The sequence below is a fragment of the Salmo salar genome, chromosome ssa08 (assembly GCF_905237065.1).
Source record: "Salmo salar chromosome ssa08, Ssal_v3.1, whole genome shotgun sequence".
In the NCBI taxonomy this organism is placed as follows: Eukaryota; Metazoa; Chordata; class Actinopteri; order Salmoniformes; family Salmonidae; genus Salmo; species Salmo salar.
Window position 1 is genome coordinate 12,639,560 of NC_059449.1, and position 25,278 is coordinate 12,664,837.

Consider the following 25,278-nt stretch of genomic DNA (forward strand, 5'->3'; position numbering starts at 1 on the left):
AGGAACTGCTGAATGGTTGGTTTGGCGTTTGGCGAGTACCGAATGAGCGCACGCCTCGTGGCTTCCCTTTGGGGGGGAGGGGGGACGACGACATTGAACTTAATTCTTTGGAACTATATGCACTTTGAAGTCTCAGGGCGAGGGGTGCACACTGATAGAAATCCCCCTAAAATTCCCATTCCATAATTGATCTGCACCTCAATAGCAGTTCTCTTTCCCCTAAATCAAGTCGATTAAAATATTTTTAGTTGAATAAAAACAAGTTAGTAACCCAAACCAAATTGAATCAAGCTTGTGTACAGATGCATTTAGTTGATTAATGATGATGGAAACATGGGAATAAACAGCTGGTTTCAGTTCCAGAGAAACACTCTGGAAGAGAGCAGGTTCATATTTATTCATGCACGGCGTACTGAAACATTTAGCAACGGAACATTTTATTGAACGTTTCTTAATTGACGTTCGGGTAGTACCTTCCCGTTTCGTGCCTAGTGAATACGACCTTGGTTTCAGTTCAATTCCAGAGAAACTGTTGCATTGAGAAGAGAGCAGGGTGTATTCACTAGGACCCAAACGGAAGCAAACTCAATCAAACGGCTAGGAACCTACCTGAATTTGCCCAATAGATCACTCTGTTTTCATTGCTGCAGCACCTGCACTTTGCCCGCATTTGAAACTATTCATAATGACCTCCGTGTTCCTCGCTATCAGTATAACCCTCGTGCTTCTCCTCAGAAGAACAGGAGAAATAGTTTTTCTTCAGTATAGTCTGGTTTATCTTTTTCTTGTGAAAACGATTTTATTTATTTTCATGTTCTTACTCTCTCCCTCGCCATCTCTCCATATTTGTCCCCACAGTGCTACAGGGCTGGTCCCCTACCCAGCCACCCCCACCACGTTTGGGCACATCAGGACAGCTAACGGTCAGGGGCAGCAGAGGCGGCGTATCACCTCCATCCCTTCTCCCACAGGCCTCCAGGAATGGCTCCGGACATTTCAGGTGAGTTAGTTCCCACTTACCTCCTCCAATGTCTTCCTGTCACGTCCATCCTCCCCTTCCTAGTGGTCATTTCAGGTGAGTTAGTTCCCACTTACCTCCTCCAATGTCTTCCTGTCAGGTCCATCCTCCCCTTCCTAGTGGTCATTTCAGGTGAGTTAGTTCCCACTTACCTCCTCCAATGTCTTCCTGTCACGTCCATCCTCCGCTTCCTAGTGGTCATTTCAGGTGAGTTAGTTCCTACCCCCTAGCTCTCGCTTCCTAATTGGCCTCTGCTCCCTGAGAAGTGATGGTTCTAACTAAGTAGCTAATTAAGTTGATAGTTCCTAGTTCCTCTAGAGTTCCTCCCAACTCCTTTGTTACATACGTCTCCCCCCCCTGCCCCCTCCCTTGAGTGTCTTCCTTCGAAGCCTTGGAACGAGAGCTCATCAAAGAACTGATGTTGTGCACAATCAATGTTTCCTCAAGCCTTGAAGATAATTGCTGCCTTGATGTTTTGGCCCTCACATTACCATATGCACTGTAGCATGGGATAGGAATTAGCCTACCTGTTTAGAATACAGGCTCCAATCTTGTATTTGTGCAGCCAACGCCCAATGTGTACTATGTCAACAGTCGAACAGATGTGATCTTTGTTCAGGTAATCCTTTCAAAGCCACATAGTATTTTAGGCCAGTCAGCTTCGTATGACATATTTGCCTATGGTCGAGTTCTAATGTCACAGCCAATAGTCAATAGAGAAATCATTTTGTCTTTCAGGTACTTCCTGTAGTGCCTCAGGTCATAAGTAGTTTATTATATAGAGTGCCATTTCAGGCACGGCCATAATGTTCCTGCTCTGCTTTTTGATAGGGCAACAAAAGCCTTGTGTTGAGGCAACTCCATAATGATGACTAGTGCTCAGACATCTGAGATTTGTTTCCAGCATTTTGTTGATATCAAATTCATCGTCAGTAAGCACCCCTTTCATCCGAAATGGGAACAATGCTGAGTTTATTTGACTTGGCAACCAACTCGCTGTAATGCTGCTGCCTTCTTCGCTAAAGTTTTTTACAGCAGGCTTTGTGCCTGTATTGACTTTGCCAGTCATAAAGGCCAAATCTTTGGGGAAATCAACAGGAAATAAATTAGAGCTTTAGCTCTGTCTTCAAAGCATTCTCTTCATAACCGCAACAAAATGTCAAATCTTTTATTCGAAAAATGGCAATTTGCTAATAACCTTCCTGTCGGCAACATCTTTCTGCTAATATTGTAGTGATTAGCTTTCTTCACATCTCTGTTTGGTGAATAAACCAGTTTACTGGTATTGTGAAATGTAATCCCCATCCTGTACTGATTTACAGCCACAGGAGCCAGACTGCAACATAGAGATGTCAGGCCAAGTTCATTAACAATTGGATGCCTGTAAGTCTTACTTCAGGATGTTAAGATTCCGCAGCGTTTAGAACAACGTTGCGTTCAAGGTCGGTCTTTTCCGCTCTGTTTACTTCTGCAAAAACTACCTCTAAGATCAGTACCTGTCTCTCCGGGACATGGCACGGCATCAAACAATTCAGTCAGACATCCATTGTCAAATATTGTATCATTGCATTTATCGCTTAATCGTTCCCAAAAACCACTAATCCTGTGAAATAGCTTGTCCATGTGAGAACTCGCCCTCTGTTTGTGGGTTTTTGACAGTGTGAGAGAGAGACTATTGACTTAGTTCACCTGCTATGGCCCCATTTTTGCCTCTCGTCCGACAGCTTGTATTAGACGCAGCTAAACCCACCAACGTGCATTCTGTACATTCTCTTTCCTGTCCTGACATGCTCAGCCCCTTTGTGCTTCCTGTGGAGTGAGAGAGAAATTCAATGAATCCTCTTTAAGAGGTTTGAAGATGAGTGTAGCCAGAAAATAAAGCTATCCAAATGTCATAACACTGGAAAGAAACATGGCGTTATGTCGTCTGGTTGAAAACCAGGGTTGACTGACCCATGCTTTGTCAGTAGTGCCTTCATTCGGTGCGTTACCCGCCAAGCATAAGCAACCTTTGTAGCTAGCGGTGTTTCTACCCAGAAAGCTAATTCCCAGAGGCATAACCAATGGGTGTTAAGTCGCCTGCCAGCCAGCGCTGAGTAACCACTCAGTAATCCAACCCTTTGCCCTTGTTCGAGGAGTACTGTTTTGAACCCAACTCCCTGATTACCTTCCTAGCTACCAGCACAGCCAGCTCCTCCTCCTCCTCCGGCGGCGTCAGTCTAACTGCCAAATTACAGATGCTTTACATGCCCAATGCTTTCCATCCTCCATGCCCCTCCATCCTTCTCTCTTATAATCACTGTGTTACATTTGAGCGCTCTCCCAAATGAAAACAACGTTGGCCCCAGCATCTAGACACTTGGTCTAGTAACAACTACAGCCCTGGCTAGCTAAACTCCACAGTTTGCCTTTGAGCTTCAGGCTGTGAGCGGTGCTGAATATTCAGCCAGGAGAAATCCCCCACGGAGCATGGCTAGGTAATAACCGTGCTGATGAGGGCCAGGCGCTTGATGTGCAAATGGCCTTTTAATGTGCCTGTTGCCAGTGTAGTTAGCGGCGAGGTGCCTTGGGCTAACTGGCTTCTGTTGAGGGAATGTGTTATTCACTTGCGTACACATGACCAAAAGTATGTGGACACCTGCTCGTCGAAAATTTCATTCCAAAATCATGAGCATTAATATGGAGTTGGTCCCTCCTTTGCTGCTATAACAACCTCCACTCTTCTGGGAAGGCTTTCCACTAGATGCTGGAACATTGCTGCGGGGACTTGTTTCCATTTAGCCACAATAGCATTCGTGAGGCCGGGCACTGATGTTGGGCGATTAGGCCTGGCTCACAGTCGGTGTTCCAATTCATCCCAAAGGTGTTCGATGGGGCTGAGGTCAGTGCTCTGTGCAGGCCAGTCAAATTCTTCCACATCGATCTCGACAAACCATTTCTTTATGGACCTCTTTGTCATGCTGAAACAGGAAAGGGCTTTCCCCCAAACTGCCACAAAGTTGGAAGCACAGAATCGTTTAGAATGTCATTGTATGCTGTAGTGTTAAGATTTCCCTTCACTGGAACTAAGGGTCCTAGCCCGAAACCATGAAAAACTTCCCCAGACCATTATTCCTCCTCCACCAAACTTTACAGTTGGCACTATGCATTGGGGCAGGTAGTGCTCTCCTGGCATCTTCCAAACCCAGATTCGTCTGTCGGACTGCCAGATAGTGAAGCGTGATTCATCACTCCAGAGAACGCGCTTCCACTGCTTCCGAGTCCAATGGCAGCAAGCTTTACACCACTCCAGCCGACGCTTGGCATTGTGGTGATCTTAGGCTTGTGTGCAGCTGCTTGGCCATGGAAACCCATTTCATGAAGCTCCCGACGAACAGTTCTTGTGCTGACGTTGCTTCCAGAGGCAGTTTGGAACTCGGTAGTGACTGTTGCAACAGACAGATGATTTTTACACACTACGTGCTTCAACACTCGGCGGTCCCGTTATGTGCGCTTGTGTGGCCTACAACTTTGCGGCTGAGCCGTTGTTGCTCCTAGATGTTTCCAATTCACAATAACAGAACTTACAGTTGACCGTGGCAGCTCTAGCAGGGCAGGAATTTGACTAACTGACTTGTTGGAAAGGTGGCATCCTATGACAATGTGCCACGTTAAGTCACAGCTCTTCAGTCAGACCATTCTACTGCCAGTGTTTGTCTCTGGAGATTGCATGGCTGTGTTCTCGATTTTATACACCTGTCAGCAACGGGTGTGGCTGAAATAGCTGAATCCATTCATTTGAAGGGGTGTCCATATACTTTTGTATATGTAGTGTATGAATTGGCACACAAATATACACACTTCTACACCTATGCAAATTGGCTTCAAACACTTTTACATTCCACCACACTTACAGCAAGCACCCTTGTATGCCAATACAACGCAACACACACTAAAAACAACTACTTTTACAATCAAGTACCATCAACACAACCAACATTCAAAGTCCTCTCCATGTACTTCTCTCCTGACCGGTCTCTCCTCCCCTCCTGTGTATTCCACAGCTGGAGTACTGTACCATCGACACATCCCATCTAACCCTGCTCTCCCTCGTCCTCCTGTGTGTTTTTTCAGAGCTGGAGTGGCCCAGAGAAGCTGATGGCCCTGGATGAGTTGATTGACAGCTGTGAGCCCACGCATGTCAAACACATGATGCAGGTCATTGAGCCGCAGTTCCAACGGGACTTCATCTCCCTGCTGCCCAAAGAGGTGACCCCTTTATAGATCCTCCCTCTCTCTTTCTAACCCCTTCCTCCTCCCTCTCTCTTTCTAACCCCTTCCTCCTCCCTCTCTCTCTAACCCCTTCCTCCTCCCTCTCTCTCTAACCCCTTCCTCCTCCCTCTCTCTCTAACCCCTTCCTCCTCCCTCTCTCTCTAACCCCTTCCTCCTCCCTCTCTCTCTAACCCCTTCCTCCTCCCTCTCTCTTTCTAACCCCTTCCTCCTCCCTCTCTCTCTAACCCCCTTCCTCCTCCCTCTCTCTTTCTAACCCCTTCCTCCTCCCTCTCTCTCTAACCCTTTCCTCCTCCCTCTCTCTCTCTAACCCCTTCCTCCTCCCTCTCTCTTTCTAACCCCTTCCTCCTCCCTCTCTCTTTCTAACCCCTTCCTCCTCCCTCTCTCTTTCTAACCCCTTCCTCCTCCCTCTCTCTCTCTAACCCCTTCCTCCTCTCTCTCTCTCTCTCTAACCCCTTCCTCCTCCCTCTCTCTCTAACCCCTTCCTCCTCCCTCTCTCTCTTCTAACCCCTTCCTCCTCCCTCTCTCTCTCTAACCCCTTCCTCCTCTCTCTCTCTCTCTAACCCCTTCCTCCTCCCTCTCTCTCTCTCTAACCCCTTCCTCCTCCCTCTCTCTCTTCTAACCCCTTCCTCCTCCCTCTCTCTTTCTAACCCCTTCCTCCTCCCTCTCTCTCTCTAACCCCTTCCTCCTCCCTCTCTCTTTCTAACCCCTTCCTCCTCCCTCTCTCTTTCTAACCCCTTCCTCCTCCCTCTCTCTTTCTAACCCCTTCCTCCTCCCTCTCTCTCTCTAACCCCTTCCTCCTCCCTCTCTCTTTCTAACCCCTTCCTCCTCCCTCTCTCTTTCTAACCCCTTCCTCCTCCCTCTCTCTTTCTAACCCCTTCCTCCTCCCTCTCTCTCTCTAACCCCTTCCTCCTCCCTCTCTCTTTCTAACCCCTTCCTCCTCCCTCTCTCTCTCTAACCCCTTCCTCCTCCCTCTCTCTTTCTAACCCCTTCCTCCTCCCTCTCTCTTTCTAACCCCTTCCTCCTCCCTCTCTCTCTTCTAACCCCTTCCTCCTCCCTCTCTCTTTCTAACCCCTTCCTCCTCCCTCTCTCTTTCTAACCCCTTCCTCCTCCCTCTCTCTCTTCTAACCCCTTCCTCCTCCCTCTCTCTTTCTAACCCCTTCCTCCTCCCTCTCTCTTTCTAACCCCTTCCTCCTCCCTCTCTCTTTCTAACCCCTTCCTCCTCCCTCTCTCTTTCTAACCCATTCCTCCTCCCTCTCTCTTTCTAACCCCTATCTACCCACTTGCTTTTCTACCTCCTAAAGAAGTGAGAACCAAAGCCCCCTTACCACCTCTTTAACTCTCCCATCCATCCATCCCCCTGTTGCCCAAAGAGGTGAGAACTGAAAGCTCCCTGAGCTGTCTTCTTATCTCCACTTAACTCATTGGAAATCGCACCTTTCGGTGGGTGTGTCACCCTTCGCTCAAACTGAGGACTAATAACACCGGGCCAGTGTGTCTCTGTTCAGGACTCTATGCTCTCAGGGGATCTGTCTTAAACGGCCTCCTGTCACTCCTCAGAGGTCCTTATCAGAGTGACTGTCTCAGTCTGGCACCTGCCTTCCTGTCTGTCAGGTGTGAGGGAGGTCTGGACGGGGAGGGGGAGGGGAGAGAAAGGCAAGGTGTGGAATCATCTGTAATGGGGGGTGAAGGGAGATGTGGGAAGTAGTCTGTAATGGGGGAGGGGGGGAGTGAAGGGAGATGTGTGGGAAGTAGTCTGTAATGGGGAGTGAAGGGAGATGTGTGGGAAGTAGTCTGTAATCGGGGGGGGGGAGTGAAGGGAGATGTGTGGAAAGTAGTCTGTAATGGGGGAGGGGGGGAGTGAAGGGAGATGTGTGGAAAGTAGTCTGTAATGGGGGAGGGGGGTAGTGAAGGGAGATGTGTGGGAAGTAGTCTGTAATGGGGGAGGGGGGTAGTGAAGGGAGATGTGTGGGAAGTAGTCTGTAATGGGGGAGGGGGTAGTGAAGGGAGATGTGTGGGAAGTAGTCTGTAATGGGGGGTAGTGAAGGGAGATGTGTGGGAAGTAGTCTGTAATGGGGGGTAGTGAAGGGAGATGTGTGGGAAGTAGTCTGTAATGGGGAGGTAGTGAAGGGAGATGTGTGGGAAGTAGTCTGTAATCGGGGAGGGGGGATGAAGGGAGATGTGTGGGAAGCAGTCTGTAATGGGGGGAGTGAGGGAGTGTGTGGGAAGTAGTCTGTAATGGGGGAGGGGGAGTGAAGGGAGATGTGTGGGAAGTAGTCTGTAATGGGGGGAGTGGGGGTGAAGGGAGATGTGTGGGAAGCAGTCTGTAATGGGGGGGGGAGTGAAGGGAGATGTGTGGGAAGTAGTCTGTAATGGGGGAGGGGGGAGTGAAGGGAGATGTGTGGGAAGTAGTCTGTAATGGGGGAGTGAAGGGAGATGTGTGGGAAGTAGTCTGTAATGGGGGAGTGAAGGGAGATGTGTGGGAAGTAGTCTGTAATGGGGGAGTGAAGGGAGATGTGTGGGAAGTAGTCTGTAATCGGGGGGGGGGAGTGAAGGGAGATGTGTGGAAAGTAGTCTGTAATGGGGGAGGGGGTAGTGAAGGGAGATGTGTGGGAAGTAGTCTGTAATGGGGGGAGGGGGGAGTGAAGGGAGATGTGTGGGAAGTAGTCTGTAATGGGGGAGTGGGGGAGTGAAGGGAGATGTGTGGGAAGTAGTCTGTAATGGGGGAGTGGGGGAGTGAAGGGAGATGTGTGGGAAGTAGTCTGTAATGGGGGAGTGGGGGAGTGAAGGGAGATGTGTGGGAAGTAGTCTGTAATGGGGGGAGGGGGGAGTGAAGGGAGATGTGTGGGAAGTAGTCTGTAATGGGGGAGTGAAGGGAGATGTGTGGGAAGTAGTCTGTAATGGGGGGAGGGGGGAGTGAAGGGAGATGTGTGGGAAGTAGTCTGTAATGTTCCATAATGGTCTAAATAGCCTCCCCCAGCTTGCTCCAGTGGCCAAGCCCCTTCAGACTGTTTGATTAACAGAGGTTGGAGCATGAGGCAGCCTATCTTGCTCCCTCTCACTGTTACCTTGTTTCTCCCCATTTAGCTGTTTCTGCTTTGCTTCCCATTTGTTATCTCCTCTGTCTCTCTTCTCAATCTCCCACTCTTTTCTGTCTCTCTTCTCTTTTCTCCTTCTCTCTCTCCTCTCTCGCTTTTTTCTCTCTTCTCTCCTCTGTCTCGTTTCTCTCTCGTTCTTTTTCGCTCTCGCCTTTTTCTCTCTGCTCTTTTTTTCTCTCTCGCTCTTTCTCTCTCTCGCTCTTTTTTTCTCTCTCGTTTCTCTCTCGCTCTTTTTTTCTCTTCTCTCGCTTTTTCCTCTGTTTTCTCTCTGTCTCTCAGGCTGGAGAGTGATAGGGTGTGGTAGGCACTAGGCAGAGTAAAGAAGCTCCAACAGAACAAACCCTGGGGGCAGTTCAGTGGTAGTATCCATATATGGATGAGACTGAGACATGTAGTAAGACGGAGACCCCCTGTTAGTACCCTGTTATGTAACCAACTCAATACACAATCGGTGGTTCTGCTGTGCTGCATCGATGAAACACTTTCAAACGCTCTCAATTGCTCTGGATCGTCAATAATGGCTTGGGGATGAGGTATGTTTGAGTTGAAGAGCACCGCTATTGAATTATAGAGCGCTGGTATTTTAGGTGTGGGGTTGGTCAACTAGACCCAGACCCACCCACTCAACCACGGCAACGCCCTTACGCTGTAAAATAACGTTCTCTCCTCCTTTCTCTCTCCTTCCCTCCATCCTTCCTCTCCTCCGTCAGTTGGCCCTGTACGTGCTGTCGTTCCTTGAGCCCAAGGACCTGCTGCAGGCTGCTCAGACCTGTCGTTACTGGAGGATCCTGGCTGAGGACAACCTCCTCTGGAGGGAGAAGTGCCGGGAAGAGGGTCAGTCTAGACGCACTTAGCCAATAGGAGTCACTGAACCGGTATAGGGGCATGACAGGCACAAGTACTGGCCGAAAGGAACATGCTGAAGTAGTTTCAGACCACGATTGACACCAGCATTGACCAATATGATCAATCTTGTACAATGGTCAGACTAGATTGACAATGGCCTGAGCAAACGGTAGATATTCTGCTTTCTGACGCAGTCTCGGACTGACACTGCTCCTCTCCTCTCATCTCTTCACAAGCAGGCATTGATGAGCCTCTAGCCTTCAAGAAGAGGAAAGTCACCAAGCCGGGCTTCACCCACAGCCCCTGGAAGTGTGCGTACATCAGGCAGCATAGGATAGACACTAACTGGAGAAGAGGAGACCTCCGATCACCCAAGGTAGACATTTTGTCTTTGCTTCCCCTTATTGTCAACATTGTAAATAATTAAGCAATAAGGCACCTCGGGTGTTTGTGGTATACGGCCAATTTACCACGGCTAAGGGCTGTTCTTAGGCACAACGCAACGCAGAGTGCCTGGACACAGCCCTTAGCCGTGGTATATTGGCCGTATACCACAAACTCCCAAGGTGCCGTATTGCTATTATAAACTGATTACCAATGTAAAAATACATGTTTTGTCATACCCGTGGTATGCAGTCTGATATACCACAGCTGTCAGCCAATCAACATTTAGGGCTCAAACCACCCAGTTTATAATAGCCCAAAGTTCATCATTAGCCCAAAGTATTTCATTCTGCTTCAGTTCTCAACTTTGGAGTTGGTGGTTTGTATAAAACTTAGAATCTAAAGCCTATCCTCATTCCTTATTAGACGGTTTCATTATATCTTAACACTCCCTTGAGACTCGTATGGATTTTATATAAAGCGGCTTTGAATTAGGGCAGGCGTCCAAGTCGATAAGGCTCTTATGCTGGGTTTTATTGGAAGCCATAGGTGGGTCAGTTCTCAAACTCTCCTAAAGAAGATTTGGTTAATGGCAGTTCTTATAGATACATTTTTTTTTTTTTTTATGGTAGTTCTTCTCTGGAGCTCGACATGACCTCAATTCTACTTCTACATCAAACTGCTGTTTCTTGAGTGTTTCCGCCTCTCTCCTGTTTTCAGAGTTTAAATTGAGCTTGACTAGCAAGGGAGAGTGATCTTCCTAATATGCCTCGTATGGCTAATTTCAAAAAGCCCTCAGGTCCTTCTGTGACTGTAGAAGGAATGGCTGACGTAACCATGGTTACCGGGCTTGCTCTTCACACTCCCCTGCGTCCGTCTGTAACGTGCTCTGTCGTTCGCCGAGTCGGCAGTTCTGTGACCCCCGTGTCCGTCAGCTGAGTTTACACTCACAAGTCTTTTTGAACGGGGGTCTCTGTACACCTGCAAAGCGCCGTCGTGACATTTACCTCAAGTCTTTGATGTCTGGAGATATACAGCCTTGTCATTGTTCCTGTTTGGTTCTTGACATTTTATCTTATTCTCCCTCACTCCATCCTCTCCTTTTCCGCTGTATCCATCTCTCTTCCCGTTCTCTCCTCTCCATCCCTCCCTCTTCTCCTCTCATCCCTCCGTCCTCTCTAGGTGCTTAAGGGTCATGATGACCATGTGATCACCTGCCTCCAGTTCTGTGGTAACCGCATCGTCAGTGGCTCGGATGACAACTCGCTCAAGGTCTGGTCGGCTGTCACAGGAAAGGTAAGACTGTCACTCATCCCTCGCTCTCCAACCCCCATATTGAAACTAGGCCAAACCTTTTTGACTACAGAATGTAGAAAATTGCCATTGTCTCAGTTGTAGACTGGTATGGTACTGGTATGTAGATTGGTATGGTACTGGTATGTAGACTGGTATGGTACTGGTATGGTTTGGTTCTGGAGATTATGAATAGGAGTTTAAAAAGGGATGAAGTGTCTCTTTAAGTCTCATTGGTTGTTCCATCCCACTGCATCTGTGTTATGTGGAATGCATACACATAGTAATGAGTTCCTATTCTGAAGGAACTCATAACAGCTCGTGTATTTCTCATTACCGTCTCATTGATCTGTAATGAAGCATGTTAGCAGGAAGTCAATCCACATGCTATGGCAGCTCTTTAAATGACTTAGTGTGTCTTCACTCAATACCTCACATTCATGATCAAGGGATTGTATTGATTTTTGCATTTTAAGGTTTACTCAAATGCATAGGCTAGTGTACTGCATACTGGAGGTTTTACTCAAATGATACCGCTTGACGCTCCAGAATCTCCCTGAGACCCTGACCAGATTGCAATTGACATCGTTCAACATTGGCACATTTGTAATTTTCCATGCAAGGATAGAACGTCTGAAACCTATTGTTCCTTCCCTTAGTCGTTGCCAGTGAAAGATCTGTGTCGTCAGACAGGCGAGGGAGGGGCTGTTGGTATTCATGACTGGGACTGATGCGCTGACACGGACCTTGTGTTGCTGGTTTATAGGGTCCACTAAAATGGTGGCGCTGGTGTGGGCCTCGCTGAGCGAGGGAGAGCAAGAGGTAGGGAGGCTCGGGGAGTATTGTAAATCACCTCTTCCTTGGTCTTCGCCGATTCCATCTTCACTGGAGCTCTTAATGACATTTCTCCTTTAGGACAAAGCTCTCTGGCTTTTTAAAGTGCAAGGAGAACGACTAAGGGAAGGAACAACAAGTTTCAGATGTTCTATCCTTGCATGGGAAATTACAAATACACTCTGAATGCGTCAGTGGTGCCCAGGTGCATGAAACAGTGAAACAGTGAAAACAGAAGCCACGTCGTGTCTCATAGCAGAAAAGCTTCCTCCCTTTTGATTGCATTGGGCACTCAGCCAAGCAGTGAATATACAGTCTGTCGGTCTCTCTCAGCGTTGTGCTGATGTGAACAGATCAGTACCAAGGGCATCTGATAGTGAAGCCATGCGGATTGTCTCCCACCACCACCACCATTAGGGTAATGTCCATCTGGATGACTTGTAACTCTCAGGTTAGTGCTGCAGTGACTTGCTCACACCATGCTGTGATGACAGAGGTCAGAACAGGTGTGTGCGTGATTAGTCATCGTAACCCAGCAGGCTGGCCCGAGGCCATTCTCTTCCCACGTCCCACGATGCACCCGGGCTGGATCCACAAACACCGCCCCCACCCCTCCCTCCCTGCCGTGTGGTTGGTTGCCTTTTATGCCCCAACCAGCTGTTCCTGTGCCAGATTTATTCATTTTATTATGACAGTCGAGGTCAGAGCTGTAGAAAGGTGAGCTGATCCTAAATCAGTTTGGAAGAATCTAGAGACCATCTTCGCCTGGGCCAGATTAGTTAGTTTGCTCTTGTTTGTTGAAGTCAGGACTGAAGCAATTTGAGCTGATCCTAGATCAGTCATTAAAACCGCTGGTGGATAGATCTCCATTGCAAGAAGAGGAAAAAACATTCGCTCTCTCTTTTGCTCTCTCTCGCGCTCTCGTTTGCTCTCTCTCGCGCTCTCTTTTGCTCTCTCTCGCGCTCTCGTTTGCTCTCTCTCGCGCTCTCGTTTGCTCTCTCTCGCGCTCTCGTTTGCTCTCTCTCGCGCTCTCGTTTGCTCTCTCTCGCGCTCTCGTTTGCTCTCTCTCGCGCTCTCGTTTGCGCTCTCGTTTGCTCTCTCTCGCGCTCTCTTTTGCTCTCTCTCGCGCTCTCGTTTGCTCTCTCTCGCGCTCTCTTTTGCTCTCTCTTTTGCACTCTCTGCAGTGCCCTTATATTCACCATCAATCATCTCTCACCGTGACAAGCCAGGCTTGTTTTGACCTAACCCCTGGATGACCCCTGCCAAAGAATAGTCCAGTGCTGCTACTGCATTCTTCTTCCTGATCCTGCTTCTGTTTCCACAGCAAATAGCCAAAATGTCTGCCTTGCTGCCAGACAGGACTGGAGCTTCTCTCTCTCTCTCCTCTTTCTCTTTCTTTACAGATTCAGACCTTGGGTTGTGGGTGTTCTCATTCATTCTTACGTGTGTTATGCCTGTGTGTGTGTGTTATGCCTGTGTGTGTGTGTTATGCCTGTGTGTGCGTGGGGGGGTTATGCCTGTGTGTGCGTGGGGGGGTTATGCCTGTGTGTGCGTGGGGGGTTATGCCTGTGTGTGCGTGGGGGTTATGCCTGTGTGTGTGTGTGTGTTATGCCTGTGTGTGTGTGTGTGGTGTTTGTGTGTGTGTGTGTGTGTTATGCCTGTGTGTGTGTGTGTGTGTTATGCCTGTGTGTGTGTGTTATGCCTGTGTGTGTGTGTTATGCCTGTGTGTGTGTGTGTGTGTGTGTGCCTGTGTGTGTGTGTGTGTGTGTGTGTGTGCCTGTGTGTGTGTTATGCTTGTGTGTGTGTGTGTGTGTGTGTGTTATGCCTGTGTGTGTGTATGTGTGTGTTATGCCTGTGTGTGTGTTATGCCTGTGTGTGTGTTATGCCTGTGTGTGTGTCCTGTGTGTGTGTTGCCTGTGTGTGTTATGCCTGTGTGTGTGTGCCTGTGTGTGTGCGTGTGTGTGTGCGTGTGTGCGCGTGTGTGCCTGTGTGTGTGCCTGTGTGTGCCATGCCTGTGTGTGTCATGCCTGTGTGTGCCATGCCTGTGTGTGTGATGCCTGTGTGTGTGTGTGTGTTATGCCTGTGTGTGTTATGCCTGTGTGGGTTATGCCTGTGTGTGCGCGTGTGGGTTATGCCTGTGTGTGCGCGTGTGGGTATGCTTGTGCGCGTGTGTGGGTTATGCCTGCGTGTGTGGGTTATGCCTGTGTGTGTGCGCGTGTGTGGGTTATGCCTGTGTGTGTGCGCGTGTGTGGGTTATGCCTGTGTGTGTGCGCGTGTGTGGGTTATGCCTGTGTGTGTGCGCGTGTGTGGGTTATGCCTGTGTGTGCTGCGCGTGTGTGGGTTATGCCTGTGTGTGCCATGCGCGTGTGTGGGTTATGCCTGTGTGTGGGTTATGCCTGTGTGTGGGTTATGCCTCTGTGTGCGCGGGGGTTATGCCTGTGTGTGCTATGCCTGTGTGTGCGCGGGGGGTTATGCCTGTGTGTGCGCGGGGGGTTATGCCTGTGTGTGCGTGTGTGGGTTATGCCAGTGTGTGTGCGTGTGTGGGTTATGCCTGTGTGTGTGGGTTATGCCTGTGTGTGTGCGCGTGTGTGGGTTTGCCTGTGTGTGTGCGCGTGTGTGGGTTATGCCTGTGTGTGTGCGCGTGTGTGGTTATGCCTGTGTGTGGGTTATGCCTGTGTGTGGGTTATGCCTGTGTGTGGGTTATGCCTCTGTGTGCGCGGGGGTTATGCCTGTGTGTGCTATGCCTGTGTGTGCGGTTTATGCCTGTGTGTGCGCGGGGGTTATGCCTGTGTGTGCGTGTGTGGGTTATGCCAGTGTGTGTGCGCGTGTGTGGGTTATGCCTGTGTGTGCGTTGGGTTATGCCTGTGTGTGTGCGCGTGTGTGGGTTATGCCTGTGTGTGTGCGCGTGTGTGGGTTATGCCTGTGTGTGTGCGCGTGTGTGGGTTATGCCTGTGTGTGGGTTATGCCTGTGTGTGGGTTATGCCTGTGTGTGGGTTATGCCTCTGTGTGCGCGGGGGGGTTATGCCTGTGTGTGCTATGCCTGTGTGTGCGCGGGGGTTATGCCTGTGTGTGCGCGGGTGTGGGTTATGCCTGTGTGTGCGTGGGGGGGTTATGCCTGTGTGTGCGTGGGGGGGGTTATGCCTGTGTAACAGTGTAGGTTCCGTCCCTCTCCTCGCCCCAACCCGGGCTCGAACCAGGGACCCTTGCACACATCAACAACTGACACCCCACGAAGCATCGTTACCCATCGCGCCACAAAAGCCGCGACCCTTGCTGCAACGCAAGGGGAAACCCTACTTCAAGTCTCAGAGCGAGTGACGTCACTGATTGAAACGCTATTAGCGCAACCACCGCTAACTAACTAGCCATTTCACATCGGTTACACCTGTGTGTGCGTGTGTGGGTTATGCCTGTGTGTGGGTTATGCCTGTGTGTGGGTTATGCCTGTGTGTGGGTTATGCCTGTGTGTGGGTTATGCCTGTGTGTGGGTTATGCCTGTGTGTGGGTTATGCCTGTGTGTGGGTTATGCCTGTGTGTGGGTTATGCCTGTGTGTGGGTTATGCCTGTGTGTGGGTTATGCCTGTGTGTTTCCTCTCCTTCTACCTTGGCGTTCCACTCCAAGTCCCAGCTTAAGTGGCGTAAACCTTCAGCCTCACAGGAGCTCAGGGAAGCCTATTCCTACCCAGCTTTCAGCAGCTAACATCCAGACTAAGGGCTTATTCACCGCTGGATCAATAGGATATAGAGAGAAACCCACGCTTGAAAATGGACCTTGAAAGACATGCATTTCAGTCTTTCAAGTGATGTATCAAAGCCAGGTGCTACTTTGAGGAGGTCCAGGTTTTTTCTCTTGCGTTGTTGTTTTACTGGGATATTACAGAGGGACAATGTTGACCCCCTCTCTAGACTGGCCTCCATGTCCGTCTGAAGCATCTATCTCCTATTGATTTGTGTTTTTTAGTTCTGTTGTCCTTCAGCTGCGGCCCACAAGGTCTCGGTCCGGACGCGCTCTCTGTTTGGTTTGGGGACACTTTTATTTTGAAAAAGCTACGCTGGCACAGACAGGAATGTCACAACTAGAGTGCTTTGAATTCCTCTGTCCCAAAAAGGATGAGTCTGGATTCAGCCACTGGATTCAGTGATTAGACCAAGCTTGTGTCCAAAATGCCACCCTATTCCGTATAGTGCACTACTTTTGGCGAGGGTTCTGTCCCTGACCGGTGGAGAGGGGAGTAGTCAAGTGAATGACATTTTCTGCTGAACATGTTCTAATGTAGAGAACAAACACAGTGCAAAGCCTACTGTTTAGAACTAATGTTATGGACCTCTATCCCTTCTATGGCATGTTCAGTCCCCCAGTTGGATTTCTCCAAGTCGCACCTGGCATTGATACATCACTTGGAACAAAATGGAACAAGGCACGTGTCTGGTGCTGTAATGTCTCCATAGATTTCCCCCGTTAGACATGGCTCTCATGTACAATGTATCCCTTCCAACAACATTTACCATTTGAATCATGCGTCATAGCAGAATGTCTTCAGATCAGATAATGGATCTTCCACTGTTGTGGAATTTAGCCTTTCATGTCGTCTTTGAAAGATTCCATCATTATCTAAGACTTGTTATTCTTGTCCTTTAGATACCAGAGGGTTCTCTCTCACTCCGTCAGTACTATCATACAGTGTGGGAGTGAATCAAGACACCCCACTGTGAGCAATCAAGACATGATTGCACCAGCAGATTACTCTACAAACGCTTCCTTGACTCATCTCCTTGAGAGACTGGTGTGCGTCCCAAATGGCACCCTATGCCCTTTTATAGTGCACTACTTTTGACCAGGGCCCACAGCAGGGCACTATAAAGGGCCCTTCCATTTGGGAAGCACAAACCTGGAATTCCGCATTGCTCTGCGGTTAACTAAGATAACAGGACGCAATTGGAGTTCTGTTAAAACCGTTTGCTTTGAGACTGAAGAAGAGGAGGCTAGAAACCACAATGCCGTGAAATGATGGTCTGGGCTTAGAGGGAGATCTGCTTCGGTTTGGCTTCATTGTTGACGCTCGTGTGTTTTTTTTTATATTTTTTTTTACATATTAGCATTTTTCTTACTGCAGCCCCAGACTTTAAATTGTCTGTTAGACTGAGGAAAACTGTCAGTAGCCTAGCGATCAGATGTTGTCGTGGAATATGGTGCTGGCTGCTGAGTCCGTCTGAGGCATGCACCTTTGTCTTTGCTGGCCTTCGCTTTCAATGAGAGCTGTCAAGCTTCGATCTACACACACTGTACACACACACTGTACACGCACCCAGTGCTTCAAAAGCTGTCTGTCTGTGCGCTAGAGCAGTGAAAGTCCTTGTGCCCGTCAACAGACAACTCTGCTGCCTGTCACACACACACTCCGCTGCCTGTCAGGCTGATCTAAAATGGCAGGCAAACAGCCTGGCAGGCAGGCAGATTCCCTCCATCACAGAGAGGAAAGGCATCTTCTGTTATGCCAGATGCTACACACACACACACTCTAGCTGTGTATTCCTGGTTCACCTTCACCTCAGATAATAACATGTGAAGCTCCAGACATGACTTATTGAGTGTATACCTCATAATGAGGCCATTGATCTCCTTGTATATGACAACTACATGTATTGAACTGAAGCAACACATTCAATGTTTATTTGATTGAAATCTAAATGGATTGTTCTGGTTGGATCATGTCTCATCTTTGTAGACTGTGTTTTGACACGTGTCGTTGTGAGAGACTGTTAGCCTATGTTATTATGTTCATACTAATCGACGTTTCCAGACCTGGCATGTCACCACTGGCTAGATGTGGAATCACAGCTGAGAGCGTGACTAACATGGATCGGCGCCAGGTCTGTGTTGACCGTCCATCAGAAACTTCTGAGGCCGTATCATCAAGACCCAGGAATGCCTGCGAAGGCCTTATCACGTTTAGTTAACACCCTTCTCCTGTGTGTCACGGGGCCATTTGCACAGTGCTGGGAAAACCCTTGTTCTCTCGGTTTATTCACTTTATCTCTCCCTCATTGTCCTTGAAAGGACATCTCTCTTTTTCATGTTTTCCCTCCCTCTACTGCTCTCTCTCTCTCCCTCCCTCTACTGCTCCCTCCTCCCCTCTCCTCTCCCCTCCCGCCCACTCTCTCCCTCCCCCACTCTCTCGCTCTCTCTCGCTCTCTGTACCTCTGAGTCATAATGAGATCTTGAGTAACCGCCAGGTCTGTTCAAATGCAGGCGGCAGCAAGAAAAACACCTCTGTACACAAACATTCCTCTCCAGCGTATAGGCTCCTTACATCTGACCTCTGCTGGACTGTGAGCTCTGTCTGGTAAACACAACAAGGTCTGCAGTCTGGCCTAGTCTGAGTTTCCCGCTAATGTTGTCTAGCCTAGTATATGTGACCATCTTGTTATTTTTGCGCTGTGCAGCTATTCTCATAGCCTTGTAATAGACCCTGTTTGTTTATCTCCCGGGGCTAGCTGGCTAGCCTTTTACCTTCAGTTAGCAGCATCATCTGTCTGTTGGCATCCTCACTTAGTCAGTCAGCCGACCTGGTTTTGTCGGTTTGTTTTGCGTTCTGAAGACGTACTGCAAATGATGCGTTCTGGTGACCATTATGGGAAGGAGACAAATATCAGCAGTCGCAGTAGAAAAACAAAATGGTCTCCCCAATTGAAAGATAACTGTGGGGAAAAGCAATACAGGGTACTTTTCCAACATTTTAACGCCAAGGATCAAAGGATTCAGGAAGGAAGTGTAATGCAAAAATGGAGCACTTGATCAAACCCTGGTCTTCAAACCAGCCCCTAACAGGCACTCGAGGAGAATGCCTAATCTCCCTCTGAGACGCAGAGAGATGCCTCTTCATATTTGTTCAACACAGGCAGATAAATAGACACCTAAGCCTCCACTTTCAGGGGTCCTTCTCTCCTTGACTCTGAAGTAGGCTGTAATCGCCCGAGAGCAGGAGAGAAAGCTTCCACATTCTTGGAACCGGAATGTCAGAACCCTGGGCTTGTTTTGCTTGGGAATCCATCACCCTGGTAACACAGACTTGCTGTGTGTTGAGTACTTTGACTCAGGACTGTGTTTTGATGTGATGCGGTCAAAAAGATGTATACATATAATATTGATCTCATTCAATGCATTCATGACCACAACCTGGTACTGTGTTGACAGCTGAAAGAACAACATTCTAAAGAAAACTCAACTTCATTTTTACCCATTATTTCTTTGACCGTTTACTGTAGTTGACAGTCACTGTTAGATGGTGACCAACTCGCTCAGTCATAGCAGAAGCTTTCATATCATTATATCCTGCTTGGAACCATGACTAATTCCCCCCCTCCTCTTCCTTCAATATAAGCGTTATGATGCCGAGCAAATGGAGGCCTGACTGCACTTAGATGGATAAAATAAATAGCTTGTGACATTGGAGAGAAAAGGTTACGTCCCAAAGTTAATGAAGCGTCCCTGTTTATCACAGGAGAGCAAGGGAGATGGACGGAGAGTGTAAGTGAGATGGGAGAGTGAAAGAGAGACTGCAGTTACATCCTACTCACTCACCTCAATAAAACCCCTGCTTTGCCTTGATGATCGCTGGACGCTCACCACTTTATCAGCTTCAGTCAGGAGGTCACATGTTTTACACCCCGGCACGGATCATAACTCCCCCCGGAACAGACTGGTTCCTCCGGTTTACCATCCCACCCCTAAAAAATCTAATTAAATTCCAGGGATAATTACATTTAGGGGGATAATGGCTATGGAGTCCGTTACAAATTGAATAGATTGGAAAGATTTCTTTAATCACTGCAGGGTAATCAATAGCTAATCTAGCTTTGCAAATTAGGAAAAATGGGTCTCTTTTTTTTTTGTGAAGGCTTTGTCACCACCTGTACTCCAGACCTGGATTCAAATAGTATTTGAAATCTGTCCAATACTTATTGGTGGCTCGAGTGTGCCTGGCGTGTCAGATGGTCAGGGTTTGCTCTTTTCCGGCTAATGTGTTGGTTAGATTGCACCAGCAAAGCTCAGTAAAGCCCAGAGGAAGTATTTGAACCCCAGGACTTGTCATCTTGGAACAACAGAAGGAAATGGCTTCTCGCTCAACTGTAGATAAGTATAAAGCAGTTCCCTAAGACTGAGGAAAGGTCAATATAACACATTTTATCCCCACTGTGCTGCAGTTACATGTGGATTGACTTGACTAGAGGTTTTTAGGAAAGTTCAGATCAATTTAAATTCAATTTGTTATACCTTCTGAATGGAACGTGAACTCGGCCCGATATCCCATCCTGTCTTCAACTGGTCTTTCATCCAATCATCGGAGGGTCAATCTCAAACTTGAGTGAAATGATTTTCTTACATTTCTTCAAAGCTCTAAGATATCTATATATATGTATGAGACTGAGGTGATGTTTTGGAGTTTTAAAAAGAGCAGAAGTATGTCAAACTTGTTTGAAATGGATTTATATAATTACATGGGAAAGGAGGGGAACTCACCACATCCAACACCAATGTGTGGCTTCCATCTATGTGAATATGTCACTGTATGGAGTATGCGTGATGAGGCGTGTTTTCTGTTTGTCATTGTGAAGTATCTAGACTGAGGTATCTTCCCCCTCTGGTCTCTCTGCAGTGTCTGAGGACTCTGGTGGGCCACACGGGGGGCGTGTGGTCGTCCCAGATGAGGGACAACATCATCATCAGCGGCTCCACCGACCGGACGCTCAAGGTCTGGAACGCAGAGACGGGCGACTGTATCCACACCCTGTACGGGCATACCTCAACGGTGCGCTGTATGCACCTGCACGAGAAAACGTATGTACTGAGTGACTGTTTACCCAACAGGTTGTGATCTTTCAAATGGACCAGTAGTTATCCGACACGAGTTGAGAAACCTACTCTATTCTCTTCCTGGTATCAAAACAGCATGTATTACAAGCATACTGTACCCAGGCAGTAAAACACACATCAGTGGAACACCACAACATGCCACTGTGCCTCATGAAGTGTACTCAGGGTCTCATAGGGACGGAATAGAACCCTGAATAGAACCAAAGTGGCCGTCTAAATGAATCCGCCTGCCACTCCTCTCTAGTGCTCTTCCTGCCTCGAGGCCGATGAGGTTTTGTGTAACATTTTGATTACTCTCTCAGAGGAAGTGAAGGGCCTCTGGCGGCTGCAGGGCTTGACAGTGGAAGAACGGTGATTTCCATCTTTGTCAGTGCTGGATGCCGGAAGCCGTTTTGTAACTTATGGAGTACGCCTCCCAATTCTTTATGAACCTGTTTTTCCCGCTTCCTGTGCCGGAGGGGTTGCAGGTTTAGGAGGGGTGGGTATTGTGGCCTGGGGGTTTTGTGTACGTTCATGTACCAACATGACGATGGCGAAACTCGAAGATGGTCTTTGTCAGAATGAGAAGGCTACAATCTTATTTATGTATTTCCTGTTTTGCTTTCATCACCTCTCATAATGAGAATGAGGGCTAGAGGTCAACCTGTTGAATTTACTGCCAGTAAATCACAAACATGAAGGATACATGTCTGCAAGGCCCTGGCAAAAACACCATTAAGATTGTCAAGATTCCCATCAAAGCTGTCACACAAACTGTGGTAAACATAAAAGCAATTGCCTTGATCCTATATGAATCCAATCTAACCAGTAGCTTTGAGCCAAAAACACTCAGCCTGTAATTCGCAGACATTGAGCCTGCCAGTTAGATTTGATAAAGTCCTGCAAGAATAGACTAGCGTTTTGAATGTTAATGTCCCGTCAATCCGTATCCTCTTTCTTCTCCCAGGGTGGTGAGTGGTTCTCGTGACGCCACGCTGCGTGTGTGGAACGTCGAGACGGGCCAGTGTTTACACGTCCTCATGGGCCACGTGGCGGCGGTGCGCTGCGTCCAGTACGACGGCCGCAGGGTGGTCAGCGGGGCCTACGACTTCATGGTCAAGGTCTGGGACCCCGAGACTGAGACCTGCCTCCACACGCTGCAGGGCCACACCAACAGAGTCTACTCACTACAGGTAGGGGTCTGTGTACACACACTGTCTCATATTTATTTACATTTGAGTCATTAAGCAGACACTCTTATCCAGAGTGACTTACAGGAGCAATTAGGGTTAAGTGTCTTGCTCAAGGGAACATCGACATATTTTTCACCTAGTCGGCTCGGGGATTTGAACCAGAGACCTTTCCGTTACTGGCCCAACGCTCTTAACCACTAGGCTACCTGCCGCACACGCTCACTTACACTCATACACACCTCAGAGTCCATCATTTCATTAATGTCTGAAGATTTGTATAGTGAGTCTATTGGATTTTAATCTACAGTCCTCTAAGTGAACAGTGTATTTAAACTGTCTATTTAAACTGTGCAAAACCAAGCCCTTCTCATCAAAGAGCACCCCGCCCCAACTCAAACATCACTATTTTTACATTCCTTTTATCTTCTACTATTTGGCAGCCGTCTAGGAATAAAACACGAAACAAATCAATTTAGCACGCCGTCACAGAAGTCCTCTATTCAAATCAAATCCCTTCATATATCCACTGGACGGTTTGGTGTAAATTATAATCATCTCTTTAGAAAGTGTACAACGGGGTCTCATCTGGTTCATCCGGTGCCTGACGCGTCCGTGAAACAAGAACCATAGACCTCGGAGGACTTAGAGAACCCAGAGCCCTTTAAAACAGTGTTTGCAGTTGGTGCTTTGAACCGCCATTCCACAATATGATAAGGTGGTTGCCATGTGAACCACAGTGGTTGGGAAAGAGCCACAACAAACTAGTCCCTCTGTCTGTTGTATCCAAGGCAGCAGAGCAGCAGTACGATGGGCTTTTCTCAACCCCTTCTCTTTCTACGGTGCAGTAACATTATATAAACAGAACATTGGTGTGAGTCTGGGTCACACACACATATACAACACACACACACACAGTAGTAGTAGTAGTGTTAGAAGGTTAATGGTTTCCTCTGCCTCATGTCCTCGAAGATGTCCTCTCCCTTTAAATCTCTCTCTCGCTCTCTCTCTCTCTCTCTCTCTCTCTCTCTCTCTCTCTGTGATGACGGAGCAGTTTAGAGCCACAACTATCACCTTCAGAGAGAGACGCTGCATCCCAAATGGCTCCCTTTTCCCTTTATAGTGCACTGCTTTTGACCAGGCTCAAATGTAGTTCATCTGAATAGGGAATAGGAGAGAGAGAGAGAGAGGTTTACTGTTCAGATGGACAGATGCCCTCCACTCTATACACTCCATGTGACACTGACTTTGAAAAAGCTGTACAAATCTATACAATTAATTAGGTCTAATGAATTAATGTGATATTATATGAATGCTAATGAATTGAATTCATTATATCTAATGGAACATTATCTGGATCCTCCTTTTTCCTCCTCTGTTTGGTTTGCTCTTTGGGTTCTATCCCAGGGTTCTGTAAAGCCTCTCTGACAACTGCTGATGGAAAAAGGGATTTCTGAATACATTTTCATTGATTCCAATTCATGCTAGAATAGAAATGACTGGAATCCGTTGGTGTCAAACGGAATGTATCGCAATAACTGGATCATCCTTCCACCCCCTCCAGTTTGACGGGATCCACGTGGTGAGCGGTAGCCTGGACACGTCTATCCGGGTGTGGGATGTGGAGACGGGTAACTGCATCCACACTCTGACAGGTCACCAGTCCCTCACCAGTGGCATGGAGCTCAAAGACAACATCCTGGTCTCGGGCAACGCCGACTCCACCGTCAAGATCTGGGACATCAAGACGGGACAGTGCCTGCAGACGTTGCAAGGTGAGTCTTCGTCCTTCCCACAGACACACACAGTGCCTGCAGACGTTGCAAGGTGAGTCTTCGTCCTTCCCACAGACACACACAGTGCCTGCAGACGTTGCGAGGCGTGTCTGTCGCCGGGTCGTCAACGCCCTCGTTGGAACAGGGTTGTATTCATTAAGGAACAACGAAGTAAAACGCTTTGCAATGGGAAACGAAAACGGGTGTTTCTCATTGGACAAGTTCAGGTAGTCCCTCCCTGTTTCAGCTCGTTTTCTTCTGTTTGGTGGCTTGTAAATACAGCCATGTTTGATTGATTGGTTGATTTGATATGACTTATATAGTGCGTTCTTGACTCTCAAAATGCTTTACATGGTATGGGGGGGAAACTCCCTTCAAACTCCACCATCTACCACAGACAACTCTACAGCCTCCTTTTATCTGTAAGTGGGGAAAATGTCTGGAATTGGCCAATTTTGGACCCGAGCAAAAGGCTGTTGCTCCGAGATATTCACTCAATGATGTGCTTGGCTGTGCATGGCCAAACAGAGCCAACACATTGTGGGCCAGCCAGCCAGCCAGCCAGCCACTCTCCAGACAGGGATCATTTCCCTGGCTCTGGATGTTAGCGTAACAATTCTCTCTCTCAGCCATTAGCACTAAGTACTCTTACCTTGAATGGGGAGATATGGATGAACCCTTACTGTGCAGCTGCACTGTTTTCTGCCCGTGCTAATTTCCCCCCAAATGGCCTTATTAGTGAACTACAAGCCCAACGATTCCCATGGAACTACAACTCACATGTGTCCCCTCCCCTTGGAACAAAGGGAATAGATAACGCCCTGTTTTAGAATGAGAGAAGAGGGGAGGATGTGAGAGGAGGGGTGAAAGAAGGGGTGATGGCCCTGCATGAGGATGAGAGAGAGAAGGCAAGAAGGGCCTTCTATGCTATCAAAAGGAACATAAAATTCGACATACCAATTAGGATCTGGCTAAAGAATGCTTGAATCAGTTATAGAACCCATTGTCCTTTTATGGTTGTGATGTCTGGGGTCCGCTCACCAACCAAGAATTCACAAAATGGGACAAACACCAAATTGAGACTCTGCATGCTGAATTCTACAAAAATATCCTCAGTGTACCATGTAAAACACCAAATAATGCACGCAGAGCAGAATTAGGCCAATAACTGCTAATTATCAAAATCCAGAAAAGAGCTGTTAAATTCTACAACTCCCTAAAAGGAAGCGATTCCCAAACTTTCCATAACAAAGGCATCACCTACAGAGAGATGAACCTGGAGAAGAGCCCCAACCTGTTGGGGATCTTATCCCGATATCGGGATTCATTGTCAAGAGACCACGGCGGGAAATTCAAAAACTGCAAGAATCTAATAATTTCAATTTCTCAAACAATCAACTATTTCTCACAATTTGAAAGATAAACATCTCCTAAATCCAACCACATTGTCCGATTTCAAAGAGGCTTTACGGCGAAAGCATAAAGTTAGGTTATGTTAGGAGAGTACATTGAAAATAGCTGTGTGTAATGTTTTGTCAATTCAAAGACATGCGTCACCATAAGCGGATAACCAGCTAGAATTATGCACCAACCTTTGACAATCTTCCTCAGATGACACTCCTAAGACATTATGTTACACAATACATGCATTTTTTGTTCCATCAAGTTGATATTTATATCCAAAAACAGCATTTTACCGAAGCTGTGAAAATCAGAT

The 25,278-nt window shown here is 47.8% G+C and overlaps 1 protein-coding gene across 9 annotated transcripts in view; it reads left to right on the plus strand.

Moving 5' to 3' along the window:
- LOC106610174 (F-box/WD repeat-containing protein 7) overlaps window positions 1-25,278 on the plus strand; it is a 204,611-nt gene that overhangs the window by 172,522 nt on the left and 6,811 nt on the right. For 6 of the 9 annotated variants that reach the window (XM_045722727.1, XM_045722726.1, XM_045722728.1 and 3 more), the window contains 8 exons: window positions 859-1,000; window positions 5,132-5,266; window positions 9,096-9,219; window positions 9,468-9,607; window positions 10,798-10,911; window positions 20,400-20,581; window positions 21,564-21,789; window positions 23,351-23,561. In XM_045722727.1, the coding sequence (XP_045578683.1) occupies window positions 859-1,000; window positions 5,132-5,266; window positions 9,096-9,219; window positions 9,468-9,607; window positions 10,798-10,911; window positions 20,400-20,581; window positions 21,564-21,789; window positions 23,351-23,561 (1,274 nt within the window). The remainder of the gene's footprint in view (window positions 1-858; window positions 1,001-5,131; window positions 5,267-9,095; window positions 9,220-9,467; window positions 9,608-10,797; window positions 10,912-20,399; window positions 20,582-21,563; window positions 21,790-23,350; window positions 23,562-25,278) is intronic. The other 3 variants (XM_045722729.1, XM_045722732.1, XM_045722734.1) reach the window with 1 other exon arrangement.